We start from the raw sequence: 16371 nt of genomic DNA on the forward strand, positions 1-16371 counted from the left end.
GATATCCTAGTAGTACAATGAGGTTTGGGATGAGTCAAAGGTGGGATAGAAAAGGGAAGAGTCTAGAAAGTTTTTATTGGGAGATCACAGTAGTAAGATGTGGTTTGGGATGAGTCAAATGAGGGACGGAGGAGGGAAGATTCTAGAAAGGGTCATTAGGGAGATCATTGTCATTTATGAGGTTTGGGATGAGTAATCTCGCTTTAGTTAACTCCACAATATGTTTCTTGGCGATATCCTTTTTATGATATTTTAGTAGCACAATATTTTTGTGGTCGATATTCTGGCAGGTGGTGGGGCATGTATTTTGTATTTCATGTTGCAGCAGGATGGAGCTCAGTATATCAGGGTGAAGACTGAGCAGCAGGAATGAGGGAGCTCAACAGATCAGAGTGCAGAGGGAGTTGCAGCAACGAGGGAGCTGAGCAGATCAGGGGGTAGAGTGAGGTGCAGAGTAATCGAATGTTCACAGAGTGCAGAAGGCCACCTAGCTGCGCCATGCAGCGTGAAAGGACAGGAATGTGCCATATTGTAGCCTTATAGCCTGCCGTAGCGGACTATACCGGCTGTTAAAGGCCCACTCCCACGTTAAAGGCCCAAGGCGAGGGACTTTAACAAGGGACTGGGACTTTAATAGCCGGTCTAGCCCAGCTACGAAGGGCTATAGGGCTATTAGAACATTCTGCCACTAGAAGGCAGAATGTTCTAATAAATAAACAAATGCCACTCAAAGCGCGAGGGGATTTAAATCCCCTCGAGGTCCGAGAGGCCTTTGTAAAACATTGGAATGTTGCTCTTCTGGCCTTTACCGGCCCGTAGAAGCACGGAGCACTCCATTTTCTACAATGGAGATCCCAACATTCCAATGTTCTAATTAGCATTAATGGCACATTCCTGTGCTTTCCTTACACTGGCGCACAAACTGCTGCCTAGCGCCAATGCAGGCACCCATGCCCCGTGGTGCAAGAGTGCCTGCGTAGCACACAGGGTTTGTTTTTGTGCAGAAAGGGCCACCTTCCTGCACAAAAACAATCCTCAGAGGCTTTTTCCTTTTTCTGTGTGTGCTGCAGAATGCATTACTCGTGGGGCCACGCAATGTTGCCTTGCGTGGCTTGACAAATCTCACTTAGTCATCACTCTTGCTCTCCATCGTGTGGCTCAAGGTTGCCTTGCGTGGCTTGATAAATCTCACTTAGTCATCACTCTTGCTCTCCATCGCGTGGCTCAAGGTTGCCTTGCGTGGCTTGATGAATCGCACTTAGTCATCACTCTTGCTGTCCATCGTGTGGCTCAAGGTTGCCTTGCGTGGCTTGATGAATCTCACTTAGTCCTCACTCTTGCTCTCCATCGTGTGGCTCAAGGTTGCCTTGCGTGGCTTCATAAATCTCACTTAGTCATCACTCTTGCTCTCCATCGTGTGGCTCAAGGTTGCCTTGCGTGGCTTGATGAATCGCACTTAGTCATCACTCTTGCTGTCCATCGTGTGGCTCAAGGTTGCCTTGCGTGGCTTGATAAATCGCACTTAGTCATCACTCAAAACTAAGAATGCGTTGTACTCCTTCGGCCCCCTGGTTCAGTGAGGAGCTAAAAGCGTTACGTCTTGTACGCAGACAGACGGAAAGAAGCTGGCGCAAACAGTACCGGGAAGCAGACAGAACAGCCTTAAAAATCATACAACTCCAATACAAGGCAGCCATTAGGGAAGCTAAGGCGAAATTCTATGCCAACTCCATCCTGCAGGCACCCAATGGAACTAGGGCCCTCTTCAACATCGTTAGAGACCTTAGTAACCCGGGCTGTATGGCCAGTACTATCCAGCCATCACAAAACTTGTGCAACAAAATTGCTACTTTTTTTGTTGAGAAGGTCAATAATATCGTGGGTGGGTTCGATCAGAATGTTATAGAGCCCTCCACGATTAGCGTAGACATCGGAAGAGAAACTACTCTGAGCCATTTCATCCCCCCCACGGAGGACTCTTTTCATGAGATAGCGCAGGAGATTTCATCAGGATCACCCTTGGACCCCCTTCCGCACAAGATCTGGAAGGAGTTCGGACCCGCCCTATTTTCAGATCTGTGGCAAATTTGCTGCCAATCTTTGAGTGAAGGCACGGTGCCAAGCAGGTGGAAACAGGCAATGGTCACCCCATTATTGAAAAAACCTTCTCTTGATCCCTCTGTGCCGGCTAATTTCCGCCCAATTTCCCTGTTGCCATTTCCAATTAAGATCTTGGAAAAATTAGTCAGCAAATCCCTGTCCAATTTTTTTGAAGAACATCTGATCTTGGACAGGGACCAGTTTGGCTTCCGGCCTGGGCATGGGACGGAAACTGCATTGATTACCGTTCTGGACAAACTTCGAATGCGTGCCGACAGTGGATGTTCCTCTGTGTTGGTATTGTTGGACATGTCGGCAGCATTCGACACGGTTAATCACTCAGTATTGCTGGCAAGGTTAGAAGATATGGGGGTGACAGGTCACGCCTTGGAATGGCTACGGTCTTATTTGACGGATCGTCAACAGGCAGTGACATTAACACCTTTTGCTTCCTCCTGGACCCCGGTTCGCCATGGAGTACCCCAGGGTTCAGCTATCAGCCCTATACTCTTTAACGCCTATCTGAGACCCCTGATCCCTCTAATAAAATCCTACGGGATCGAGGTGGTTAACTATGCTGACGACATCCAGCTGATGTTCTCCCTGGAGGGAGAACATGCAGTGCCCATGAATACCTTCCAGGCCTGCATGCAAAAAGTCTCAGAATGCCTGAGAGCCAATTCATTGCAGCTGAATGCCGGGAAAACGGAGGTACTACACTGCTGCGCAGCGAGACTGCCTAAACACCTCTCGGGCGAGTTCTGACTTTTGCCGGAAGACGCCCCGATACTGCCAGTAAAAACAGTCCGTAACCTGGGGGTTATGATGGATGAAGATCTCCAGCTGCAATCCCAGGCGAACAAGACCTTAGGCACCTGTATTGCCCTACTCAGAGCTTTGCGCCAAATCCTCCCACTCCTCCCTATTGAGACCAGATCTCTGGTGGTTCAGAGCGTGATCCTAAGTAGGCTCGATTACTGTAATTCACTGTTCTTGGGTGCCTCTCGGTACACTGTACAGGGACTGCAAAGAATACAGTCCGCCGCAGCCAAACTGGCCTTGGGAAGACAACGTGACTCCTCAACAACACTGGCATTGAGGGACCTTCACTGGCTCCCGATCAATAAAAGGATCGAGTTTAAATCATTGGTCATGGTGTATAGAGCCCTCCATAAAATTGGTCCTCCTCCGCTGTGCGATAGATTCTCATGGTATGAACCAAAGAGACTTCTTCGGTCCACCAGCCAAAGTCTGGCAGTGGTTACCAGAGTTAAACGCACTAAGACGGGAGGCAGGGCCTTCAGTGCGGCGGCAGCCCGCCTCTGGAATCAAATCCCCCAAGATCTACGCCAAGCTACATCATTGCTGAGCTTTAGGAAGAATCTTAAAACGTGGCTCTTTGGCAGAGACTAGAGTGTAACATTCTTGGCACAACGGCAAACGTTCCTACTGTCTCAGGTTTTCTTCTATAGTCTCTTAGCGCCAGGATGCCCGTAGGGCGACAGAAAGCGCTTTAGAAGAACTTTATACAATACAATACAATACACTCTTGCTCTCCATCGATCACTCTTGCTCTCCATCATGTGGCTCAAGGTTGCCTTGCGTGGCTTGATGAATCTCACTTAGTCATCACTCTTGCTCTCCATCGTGTGGCTCAAGGTTGCCTTGCGTTGCTTGATAAATCTCACTGTCATCACTCTTGCTCTCCATCGTGTGGCTCAAGGTTGCCTTGCGTGGCTTGATAAATCTCACTTAGTCATCACTCTTGCTCTCCATCGTGTGGCTCAAGGTTGCCTTGCGTGGCTTGATGAATCGCACTTAGTCATCACTCTTGCTGTCCATCGTGTGGCTCAAGGTTGCCTTGCGTGGCTTGATAAATCGCACTTAGTCATCACTCTTGCTCTCCATCGATCACTCTTGCTCTCCATCGTGTGGCTCAAGGTTGCCTTGCGTGGCTTGATAGATCTCACTTAGTCGTCACTCTTGCTCTCCATCGTGTGGCTCATGGTTGCCTTGCGTGGCTTGATAAATCTCACTTAGTCATCACTCTTGCTCTCCATCGATCACTCTTGCTCTCCATCGTGTGGCTCAAGGTTGCCTTGCGTGGCTTGATAAATCGCACTTAGTCATCTCTCTTGCTCTCCATCGATTACTCTTGCTCTCCATCGTGTGGCTCAAGGTTGCCTTGCGTGGCTTGATAAATCTCACTTAGTCATCACTCTTGCTCTCCATCGTGTGGCTCAAGGTTGCCTTGCGTGGCTTGATACATCGCACTTAGTCGTCACTCTTGCTCTCCATTGTGTGGCTCAAGGTTGCCTTGCGTGGCTTGATAAATCTCACTTAGTCATCACTCTTTCTCTCCATCGTGTGGCTAAAGGTTGATGCAACTGAATGATAAATCGCCCCTGAGTTTGAGATTCTAGGAGTCAACAAGAGCCGTCTTGGCATCATGACTTCCCCCTGTGTGTCTGTCGAGCCTGGTGTGTTCCTTGCTGTGACTGACACACAGCGATGACGGCTCCTCGTCTTGCTTGCGTGACATGGCGGAGTGCGTGAATCCTCCGCTCTGTCGATGATACAGCAGACCTTGAAAACGATGCAGGATAGGGAGCCAGAGAGGTGTTGTGAAGGGGGTGACACATGGACATTCTCACCACTTACCTCTGCTTGGCTCTATGGAGCTGTGTGACATTTACAGATTTACTTTTGCCATTTTAGTGAAAACTTTGTTTATATGACAAACTTAGCAAGGGGTGAAAAACTCACGATGTATTTCAGAAAATAATGTGATTTGGGCGATAATAACGCAATCCAACTGGATGATATTCCTGGGAAAATCTGCAAGAAAACTATTTTATATGAAAATGTTACCCACAAGTGAAGTTTTGTGAGTGTACACTTCATGAAGTTGTAAAGTCTAGCACCCTTGCAGATCATTGCCAGAAGTAGACCTACACACTCCACTATCTTTAGGATAGAATGAAAATGTAAATCCATACCCCTCCCCAATGGTATAGGTCATGTGGAAGGTGGCTCCCCACAATGAGGTGGACACACCCTACATCTGGTTGACCAGTGTTCACAGATCTGGGTCCCAGGCCCCTCTTTGCCCTGGTGATGGAGGTGATGATAGTAGGTGATGGAATGATTGTTAACACCTGCCCTTGTTTCAGTGCCGCAGACCCTCCGCTCCCCAAGAAGTCTGTGTCGCGCTCCCAGGAGCGCATGCTCGAGGCCGAGGAGAAGAAGAGCGACAAGAAGGAGAACCGGAGCAGCGCCCTCTTTAGTAGCCGCAAGCAGGACCAGCGCTTGTCCGCCTCCGACTCCGCTGACCTCAAGGTATGTAAACTGCATACCTGCCAACTCACACGGTACCACGGTGTGACACACGATATCGGCTCCCTTCACACAGTCTCCCGTTGAGGAGGCGACACCACACGTGGCATGGAAACAAAGCTGACAACAGGCCCGTTTCTAGAGGGTGGGCAGGGTGGGCCAGGCCCACCCAAACATGAGCCTGGACCACCCAAACATGAACTTTGGCCAGCACAGTAAATCTGCCGACGATGCACAACTATAATAAAAAATGTACTGATAACTCCGGTGATTCATGATCCTGCTGGTGAGCAGTCATTTTGTCTGTTATTAGTTTTCAAATGCAGATAAACTGAATTTTATGTGGATAGCTCAGTGGGTTACTGCCTTTGTCACAGAGACTCTGCACGTTCCCCCTTCTTCCTACCTCCTGAACAATCAACACGAAGAGGCAGTTTATGTCGTAAATGGGGTTCAAAAAGGGGAGATTTGCATATCAAAACAAAGTCGAGGCTTGTATGAAACCATGCAAGGCAGTGGGCCCAAAAGGATACAAAGCAAGGCAGTATAGCCCATGGTGTCAATGCGCCTGCTGCTGTGTGCAACATTCAGCTTAGACTGACATTCTTATTGGACCAGCTTTGCCTTCAATCCCTCGGAGTTTGAAATGGGCACTGTGAATTTGGGGTGATCTGTACCCACAGATGACCTAGTCCTGTATGGTCGTCCCCTGAGAATGAGTTACAATGTGAAACAATACCGTGGCACTCGCCTAAATCCTTCTAGACAGCACTCCACATTCAAACCAACATCCTTCAAAAGGGGCATTTTAATTTAGAATAAACACACACATTACTGCACCACTATCCCCTACAGGTACAAATAAACATACAAAAATATACATAAAAACCAATAACTTGACTTTTTACAAAATTATGCAATTGATAACACATATTAAAAACATCGATTTGTGTTTTTTACACAGGCCCTTTCAGTCCATAAGTCTATCTCCTCAGTGCTTTTCATTGGCATGCTGCACCTATCACTTTACACCCAACAATTCCTTCACAACCAATGGCAGGCCGGAACACTGATGTGGACATGCGGGGAAGACATACGTTAGGGGCAGTCATGTTGCTCATTGCATGGCCTATGTGCTGGAAGCCTGCACATCGTTTTAAGTGCTTGCTGTGAACGGGTGGCAGACAGGGTCTGTCTGAAGGACAGCCAGAGGGTTCACACTGGAGAAATGCTCATTTTCTTTTATATGGTGCGCATGTAGTCGGAGTTGTCGCCAGAGCCCTTTAATAAAAGGCACAATAGACACTACATTCAGAGCCGAGACAACAAAATCACGATGCCTCATCAGAAGTAGTAAGTGCTACATAAATAAATTGCCATTCACACTTGTCCTCAGTGCAGAAGTGCTCTCTCAAGGAACGAAGGTTGCGAGTGAAGAATATGAAAACCCGCAGGACAAGGGAGCGTCATGGCCAGAAGAGGCGCGAAATTTAAAACAAGCATTTGCAATGCAATAGGTCTTGCATTTGCTAGAGTTTGAGCTATTGGCATTTTAAGTGACACTGCCTCTTATTTATGTGTTGGTTTGTAAAACATAAATAAAAGGCATTGTCATTTACAATGCAATAGCTTAAACTCTTGCAAATGCGAGACCTATTGCGGTGCAAATGCTTGTTTATTTAATTAGCAGTCGGGTCATTAGGGTAACTGGGGAACATACTTTAAAGAGCATGCTAATTATATTTACTGCCATGTTCAATGTTTCAAGTTTGGAGGTGATTTTACTAATGTATTTTACTGGGAATATTGAAAGTGGAACCGGATGATGGCTGGTATGGGGCTGTGGACCAAGGTCAGCGGCGAGAGAAGATGCACTGGAAAGGGATGAAAGGTGGATAATCAAGACAGTAAGGGAGTGCGTTGCAGAGTCAGGGATCAGGTGGAGGTAGTAATGAAAAGGGATTCTCCCTGAAGCCTCGCACAGAGGGAGCCTGTAAGGGAGTGCACTGCAGAGTCCGGGATCAGGTGGAGGTAGTAATGAAGAGGGATTCTCCCTGAAGGCTCGCACAGAGGGAGCCTGTAAGGGAGTGCGTTGCAGAGTCAGGGATCAGGTGGAGGTAGTAATGAAAAGGGATTCTCCCTGAAGGCTCGCACAGAGGGAGCCCGAGTAGTGTCACTTGCCGGATACTCCCACCTCAGAAACCTGCTCTTCCCATCAAAGGGACATTACATGGAAAAAACACTTTGAGAGTGATAACATTTCGAAAGATTTGGAAAAGAGTGCGTTTTACTGGGCTTTGTAAGACTAAGAAGAGATAAAGGATGGCCCAAAAGTAGGCCTGGCTAGACATAAGTGACAAATTGGGCCCGCAGTGGCCCACCCGAATGCACCCTTGGCCCACCCAAATAAAAATTCCTGGAGCCGGGCCTGGCTGACAACCATGGAAATAGTGGTTCTGCAGCTCATTTTCCGAGGCTTTGAACTGCTGATGTCTGTTAAAGGGTGCAAAGACCCCAGGACATCGGCACTAGCCTCAGCAAGTTTTTTCTCTGATTTGGGAGGAGGGTGATTGGGGGCGGGGCGGAGGCAAAAGTGCCTCTCACCTGCTTGAGCGGCACGAAGCCACGCCCCTCCAAAGCCTGGCCCGCCTCCTCACACTGTCAAATCTTTGTCTTAGTTGGCAGGTATGAAACTGAAGGAAAGGAGGGGTAGGTGCCAGCCATTGAACAGTGCACTACTGAAGAAATGAGGTTTGGTAATGGCATATGCGCATGACATGTTTAGATACCAATAACATTAAGATAACGTGTATTCGTAAAGTGCATGTTCACCTGTTTGGGCCATCTTGCTGCTAAATAACACGTTTGTTGTACTTATCAACATTGGAAGGATGAAAGACTGACTAGATTCACTGGGATGTGTACTTCAGACCATGTAGTCACGCATTCATGAGTGGTTAAATTAACCCACACAGCCATCAGACCCCAAGAAGTTCCCTTTGCTGCCAACAGGGGTGCTTTGCCCCAGAGATTCATTTACATTTCTATATCAAGGGTGTGCGCAGGGCTTTACGTGGCCTGGGTCCCTCCGGTTCCCAGATCCGGCAGTAATTAAAAATAGACAGGGTGCTATAGAGCGTTATAACGATGCCCTTAACTTTCCAGATGAAAACTGACAGGAAAAACCGCTAAGGTAATCTATTTCAGCAAAGAAGTTCCTGGTTACATTTCACACATTTTGCTTCATCATCAAAGGAGTGTTTGTCTTTTCATCAATGTGTTTTTTATTTTTCATCCCACATATAAATCTTGAATAGTGCTTACTTTGAATTGGGTCGCCTCTCTGTGTCTGTGTGAATTCAGGCTGTGTCTCGGTGTCTGAAAAAGGCCACAATGGCGAGGTCTGGAGCTGAGGCTGAAGGCACTGCAACTTTCTCACGCACAATGCCCGTCAGTGCATCTATCAGTGGCTCATGCTCATCCAGTCCTTGGCCTCTCTGCTGATCACACAGAGCAATGGTGTGTGAAGGAGCTACACAGCTGTTGAAATACAGACAGTGCAAAAGTAAAAGAGGAGGCAGTGCTTGGGGTGAGTGGGTGTATTGTGTGTGCGGAGGGGCGGATGAAGGGGGTGCAGGTGTGGTGCTGTGGGCTCTTGGCCCTCATGCTAAGGACATGATGACACAGACACAGTGAGTATGATACTGGAACTGGCACAGGGCACGTGCGCTCGGCCCCGTTTATCATCAGCGTCACCTGACCGGTGACGCCTGTGATTGGTGGGTTTAAAGTGTGGTTACATCACACTCCCGAACACTAGAACGTGTCCAGCAGCACTACAGCAAGGAAGGTTATGAAGGAGAGAGTGTAAAAGGAGGGTGATGAAAAGGAAGGAGATGAGGTGTGACGTGCGAATGGAGGATTTCAGAAATGTTGGGAGAAAAGGGGTGTAGGTGCATTTCAGATGGAGACTACAGAGGAGTGTCTTTGGGGCGTGTCCGTTATTGTAGGATGTGTCTTTGTTGAAACCACAGAGATGCACCAAAGTGCCGGAGTACTGGTCAGGTGATACTGTGGGTTACTTTACATGCTTTAAGCCACGCCCTTCATTGTGTAGGCCACGCCCAATGGAAAGTATTCCTAGTAGGCATTTTAGTCCTAACTTCTGTGAAAACCGAAATGAGTAAGTGCCTTCTGTGAATACCAAAATGAGTAAGTGCATTCTGTGAATACCAAGATGAGTAAGTGCCTTCTGTGAATACCAAAATGGTAGTAAGTTTAGGATTTTGTCTTAAGTTAGTTCTGTGAATCGGGCCCTGGGAAAGGAGCTGCCAGCCCCGCCCACCCTTGCATTCTACGTGGATTTAATGAATGGAACGGGAAGGGTGGAGACGTGGCGTTTAGTGAGGAGGCAAGGAAGAGACGAGCCCTCTGCTCCACGTCCTTCCATCCAATCCAGTGAGGGAGTGAACAGTGTACACAGGCCTCCCTCTGAAGGTAAGAGGAAGTCATTGACCCCCAAAGAGGCTCCCTTGTAGTGCCTTGAGAGTGTCTCCTGTCAAACTGTTCACTCTGCTGAGTGATTAGCCGTCAGTCACGTGCAGTCCAATTTGTAATATGCTTTGTAGTGACCTGCTGGTCACTGTTCTAGTTGTTGTTTGTGCCAGCCACTCCCCGGGGGCTGGTTGACACCCCCCACCCATCCAACACAGGTGTCACAGGACATGTGACCCTGTTAATAAAAGGGGACCGGTGCACGTGCCCTAGGCCAGTTCTACCCACTAACTACCAGTGTCTGTGTGGTCATTATTAATGCATGAGGGCCTAGGGTCCCGCAGCATTACATTGGCGACGAGTGGGTGAGCCCGTGTGTGCAGCCGTCTTGTTGGTGGTGGATGGGGGAGAGAGCAGTCCGTATCAAGGGCACCCCCCTGCTAGCAGGCGTAGGAAGCACCTGACTGTCTGCAGGGCAGGGAAGAAGCCCGTGGAGAGAAGGAGGTGATCGGGAGCCTACCTCGCACCTGATGAGCCCGTAAGTGTATGGCGGCACCCAACAGCAGTAAGAACTGCGCAGTGAAGGCGTGGCCCCATGTGGTGAGAACAGACTTCGGTGGTAGTGACTCGGCCGACGGCCTGCGGCGATCTCCGAGAGAGTGGTACCGGACTGCAGGACTTGTGGCACAAAGAGGAGGGGTGCCCAGTCAACCGGCGGGCGTGAGGTGAGCCCTAATTGAGGGAATTGGCGAGCGGTGCAGCGAAGAGAGCCTTCCGAGAGGAGGAAGTAGAGCAGAGCTGCTGCCCACTACCTCCCCTCCCCATGATGAGGAATACTGCCCCAGAATCACAAGCCAGGGCTCAGCGAGGGGACTAGCAGCGAGAGGAGGTGGTGTCAGTAGGGGACATTGGGCCACTTTGGGACCCGAGGCAAGGCACCAGAGTCTCTGTCAGTAGCTCCAGCCCCCACGCAGCCCGTGAGGTAGGAGAGATTGCTGCAGAGTAGCTGGAGCATTTAAAGACGGGGGGCCCGATTCACAGAACTAACTTAAGACAAAATCCTAAACTTACTACCATTTTGGTATTCACAGAAGGCACTTACTCATTTTGGTATTCACAGAAGGCACTTACTCATTTCGGTATTCACAGAAGTTAGGAGTCCTAACTTTAGGACTCCTAAATGCCTTCTGTGAATACCGAAAGTATTAAAATTAGGATTTTTCGCAGTTTAGTAGTAGTATAGTTAGGACTCCTAACTTTAGGACTCCTAAATGCCTTCTGTGAATACCGAAAGTCTTAAAATTAGGATTTTTCTCAATTTAGTAGTCCTAAATTTAGATTTAGGACTACTAAATAGAGAAAAATCCTAATTTTAAGACTTTCGGTATTCAGAGAAGGCATTTAGGAGTCCTAAAGTTAGGAGTCCTAACTATACTACTACTAAACTGCGAAAAATCCTAATTTTTTTTTTTTTTTTTTTTTTTTTTTTTTGTTTTTAAAAGTTTTTATTGAACAATAATTCGATTACAAGCACGGGCCTACAACCACCAGGGCCGGCCGCTAAGTACAGAATGAAATATACATTTATCAAAGCTGCAGTCGGTTCCCGGGGGTCGGCCCCGTAGTGAGTCCGGATAGTTCTAGAGGCACAGGAGACTTAGATCAAACAAACACAGAAAACTAAAAGAAAAACAAAAGGCGAGGCATAAAGACAAACGGCGCAGGTCAGGCTTCCTCCGGGGAACTCCATGTCAGACCATTAAGCAGCACACGAAAGGAAGGAGTACCGGGAGGCTGGGGACGGGGGGGGGGGGCCAAGGGAACTGAACGTCCATATGTAGTCATTCCAAAAGGTGCCCGGAACCGTCAAGGGTCAGGGGGACATGGCGATATCGGTGTCCACCAGGGGGGGCGTACAGATACCCCCGCGATAAGCATTCCATTGCCCCCAGATTCTGCCCCATGCCCCCGGCTTACCACGGGCAACATACACAGTCTTCTCCCTGAACATACACCAGTCCATATTCTCCTTCCATACTGACACGGTGGGCGGCCGCTGGGCACCCCAAAGCTGCGCTATATCTCTCTTGGCAATCATGTTCCCCAGGGCCGCCCACCGAGTCTGAGCCGCGCTATAATCATTGGGCTCCCACACATTCAGGACACAGCGACGCACCTCCGGCAGCAGCACAACCCCAGTGACCTGTCCCATAACCGTATGTACCCGGCGCCAGTAGTCCGCCACCTCGCGGCACTCCCACAGGATATGGAGAAAGGTGGCACTGAGCCCACAACCCCGCTTACAGAGCCCATCGTCGGAATATCCCATCGAGACCAAGCGAGGACCCGTCACATACACCCGGTGAAGAATCTTAAGCTGTACCAACCGGAGACGGGCTGGAATGGCGACCTCTTTGGGGGACGACAGTGCAGACTGCCAGTCCTCGTCGTCCAATTCCACCCCATCCCCCGTCCAAGCCTCCCGAAGGCGCACCAAGAGGTCAGCCCGATGATTAATCAGTTTCTTATAAATTAAAGAAATAGTGCTGTCCGGGACATGTCCGTCAAGTATGCGGTCCTCGAGGGGCGAGGAAACCGGGATCGTGGTCCCCTCTCCAAAGACCGAGAGCAGGGCGTGTCGAACCTGGGCATAGCGGAAGAACTCCCTGTCCGTAAGCTCATATTCGGCCTGAAGAGCCGCGAAAGTCTTAACCGCGCCCTTATGCCACAGGTCTCCCACTTTGCTGATACCAATCGTGTCCCACTGGTCAAACCCCTTCGTAGTCCAGAGGCTCCCCAGGCGATCGGAGGCAAACAAAGGAGTAGCACATGTCAGTCGCTCACCCCAGCCCGTGGCCGCAGTGGCGGCCCTCCAGGTCCGCACAGCGATCTTAGTAGGACCCGTAAGGGTCCGGCCAGCCGAGCGGGAGTACAGCGCCCTGTTATAGTCCCCGCCGGGAAGCAGGAACTTGTCCATCTCATACGCCGGGTTCAGGCCAGGCGCATACGTGGCATGGTTGATGGCCGAAAGCTGCGCGGCCCAATAATACCTGCGAATGTCGGGAAGCGCGATGCCCCCGTCATACCAGGGGAGAGTAAGCTTAGCAAGAGCAATACGCGCCCGCCCGTCCCACACCAGTCTCCTCTGCAGGCTCTCTACCTCCCGAAAGTAGGCCACTGGGATGACGTCGAAGGAATTCTGGAGTGCATAGAGGAACCTGGGAAGGGACATCATTTTGAACAGCGCGGCCCGACCCAGCGGGGACAGGGGCAGCCTGCACCACCGGGCCGTATCCTCTCGCAATCGCCGAAGCGGACGCAGGAGATTCAGCTCATAGCGAACCACCGGGTCCAGCGAAACGTATATCCCCAGGTACTTAAAGCCGCTCAGTGATACCTGGATCGGAAGCCGAGGCGGTAGGAGTGGAGGACCACCGGAGATCGGATAGACGCAGGATTTAGACCAATTGATCGTGAGACCCGAATTACTCCCAAAGGAAGTCAGAACGTCAAAGAGGACGTTGAGCGACTGCCGCGGTGAGGTGAGATATAGGAGAATATCGTCCGCATACAGCGAAACCCGATCTTCAAAGCCCGGGGCCCACCGGATCCCTCGAAGCGAGGGCTCCCAGCGGAGCCAAGCCGCGAGTGGCTCCAGGGCGAGAGCGAAGAGCAAAGGGGACAACGGGCATCCCTGCCTCGTGCCCCTGCCGAGGGCAAAGGGCCGAGAGACCCGCCCGTTCACCACCACCTGAGCCATGGGTCCCGTGTACAGAAGCTTCACCCAGCCAATAAAACCTTCCCCAAAGCCAAATTTAGCCAAGACAGCCCAGAGGAATGGCCACTCGATGGTGTCAAAAGCCATCGTGGCATCCAAAGAAACCAGCACGGCCGGTTCGGAGAGGAGCTCCGCCCTGGCAAGGGCGCCATGAAGACGCCGCAAGTTAAGAGCGGTGTTACGATGCGGGATGAATCCGCATTGGTCCGGATGAATCAGATCGCACACGACGCTCAACAGACGATTGGCAAGGACTTTCGCCAGGATCTTAGGCTCCGCATTTAGCAGTGAAATAGGCCGGTAAGAAGTACAGCGATCTCGCGGCTTGTCCTCCTTGGGGATAACGACTATCGTGGCCAAATGCTGATCGACCGGGAGGGAACCCGCCGCCAGAGACTCACGGAACATGCGACTGAGGAAGGGCGCAAGCTTGTCAGGGCGCAATTTATATAGCTCAATGGGCAGACCGTTGGGACCCATAGCCTTGCCCGAGCGAAGGGAGCGGATCGCGGTCGCTATTTCATCCACCGACAAGGGGGCGTCCAGCCGCTCACGGTCCTCAACGGACAGGCAGGGCAAGGCGATATCCCTCAGTAGAAGGCGAGAGTCGTCCTCATCCCTGTCAGTCACTGGGGAGTACACAGCCCGGAGGTGGTCGGCAAAACATTCCACAATCTCGTCAGGCTCCGTCACACACACACCATCCGCAGCACGCAACTCCGGGACCACACGATTCACTCTCTCCTTCCTGTCCAGCCACGCGATCAACTTTCCCGCCTTGTCCCCGGCATCGTACAGTCGACCCTGCTGCTCCCTATACATAGTTTTGGCCGCGTCAGTGACCAGGGACCTATATTCAAACTGTTTCAGGCTGAGGGCATGGAGCCCGTCCGGAGTAACATTCGCCTCCAAGGCCGACTCCAGCCCCAAGATGTCAGTCTCCAGCCTCACCACTGCCTCACTCTTGACCCTCTTAGCCACCACTATCTGGGAAAGGGCGTGTCCGCGGATCACGGTTTTAAAGGCTTCCCACAGGGACATTGCAGAAGACACCGACCCCTCGTTATCCAGGAAGTATTGGTCCATAGCCTTAACCAGGCTGTCACGAGTCGTAGGGTCTCGCAGGTACCATGGGTTAATGGGAGCGATCCGCCCTGCAGACCGCGGCCCGGTGTCAAAAACAAGCCACAGCGGAGAATGGTCGGAGATACCCCGCGCCAGGTGCCTGACCTCTCGAATCCGACCAGTCTGCGCCGCGGGCATAAGGAAGTAGTCTAACCTAGAGAGACTCCCATGCGCCCCCGAGTGAAAGGTGAATTGACATTGGGTCGGATGCATTAATCTCCAACTATCCACCAGGCCGAAGGTCTCCAGCATCCCACCCAGCCATGCCTGGGCAGCGGGGAGGGTCCTTGGTGGGTGACGATCCAGTTCACCCGAAACCACAGAATTAAAGTCCCCGCCCATGAGCAGGAGGCTGTCCGGAAGGTCAAGCAGCATTCGACCCAAGTCAGTGAAGGTGGAGTTCTGGAGGCCCGGGGGGACGTAAACTGAAACCAGGGCAAGGGGCTGCCCCTCCCACCTCCCAATCAAACACACATAGCGCCCTCTGTCATCCGAGACTATCTTAGTGATCTCCACCGGAAGTGAGGTTCGCAGCAGAATGCCCACCCCCCTGGAACCAGTTGTGAAACCAGAATGGGCCACGAGGCGGTATCCCCCCCTGTTCATTGCATGACAAACATTGCCAACCAGATGCGTCTCCTGGAGAAACACCACATCAGGAGTCAAACGACGCAAATATTGCAGTACTACACCCCGCTTGATACGGTCCCCCAACCCATTGACGTTCCATGACATAAGCCTCAACCCGTCCCCCCCCATCCCCCCCAATAGATCAAGGGTCCCCCCGCCTGCAGCACAGTTCCCAAATGTGGACAAAAATCAGTACCTCGCCCTGTAAACAAAAAAAAACACACAGCAAAACAAACCCTCCTCCCCCCCAACCCCACCCCAGGACCAACTCCCCCCACCCTGCACCCCTGCGGGCCAAAAAACCCCCCCAACTTGCAGTGTGCCTGTCGCCCCACTAACCCCATTCTACGAAAAGAACCCAGAGGAGGTAAGGGACCCGTCCCCGCCCGCCCCCCTCACTGGTCCTGGTAAAACACAATATGCAAATGAAATAAGACCCGACTGTACAGTGCAAAAAGGCAAAATCAAGGACCAAAAGTCATTCTAAAGGGGACCCATCACCTGCGGTGCCCGCAGAGGGTCCGGGACGGCCACCTCCGTCCGGCAGAGAGTCCAGCCAGTCACTTGCAGCCACAGGAGAGTCAAAAAAGGCTGTCCGATCCCCATGTTCCACTCGGAGTTTTGCAGGGTAGAGCATCGAATACTTTAGGCCCAGCTCACGGAGACGACGCTTCACCCCTTGGAATCCCATCCGTTGTTTCTGGACCAGTTGCGTGAAGTCCGGGTAAAAATTGATGGTCGAGTTCTCATGACGAACCGGGCCGTGGGTCCGTGAGGCCTGCAGAATAGCGTCGCGGTCCCTGTAATAGAACAGTTTGGCCACGATAGGCCTCGGGGGGGCCCCCGGCCGTGGCCGACCGCCCGGAACTCGATGGGCCCGCTCCACGGCAAAGAACTTACTTAGGCCA

The 16371-nt window shown here is 51.1% G+C and overlaps 1 protein-coding gene across 1 annotated transcript in view; it reads left to right on the top strand.

Moving 5' to 3' along the window:
• The window catches only part of LOC146863455 (dedicator of cytokinesis protein 2-like), a 2657619-nt gene that overhangs the window by 2603111 nt on the left and 38137 nt on the right, over positions 1–16371 (top strand). The window contains exon 50 of the mRNA XM_085642885.1: positions 5274–5439. Within this exon, the coding sequence (XP_085499011.1) occupies positions 5274–5439 (166 nt within the window). The remainder of the gene's footprint in view (positions 1–5273; positions 5440–16371) is intronic.

This window comes from Triturus cristatus, chromosome 2_2 (assembly GCF_964204655.1).
Source record: "Triturus cristatus chromosome 2_2, aTriCri1.1, whole genome shotgun sequence".
Lineage (NCBI taxonomy): Eukaryota > Metazoa > Chordata > Amphibia > Caudata > Salamandridae > Triturus > Triturus cristatus.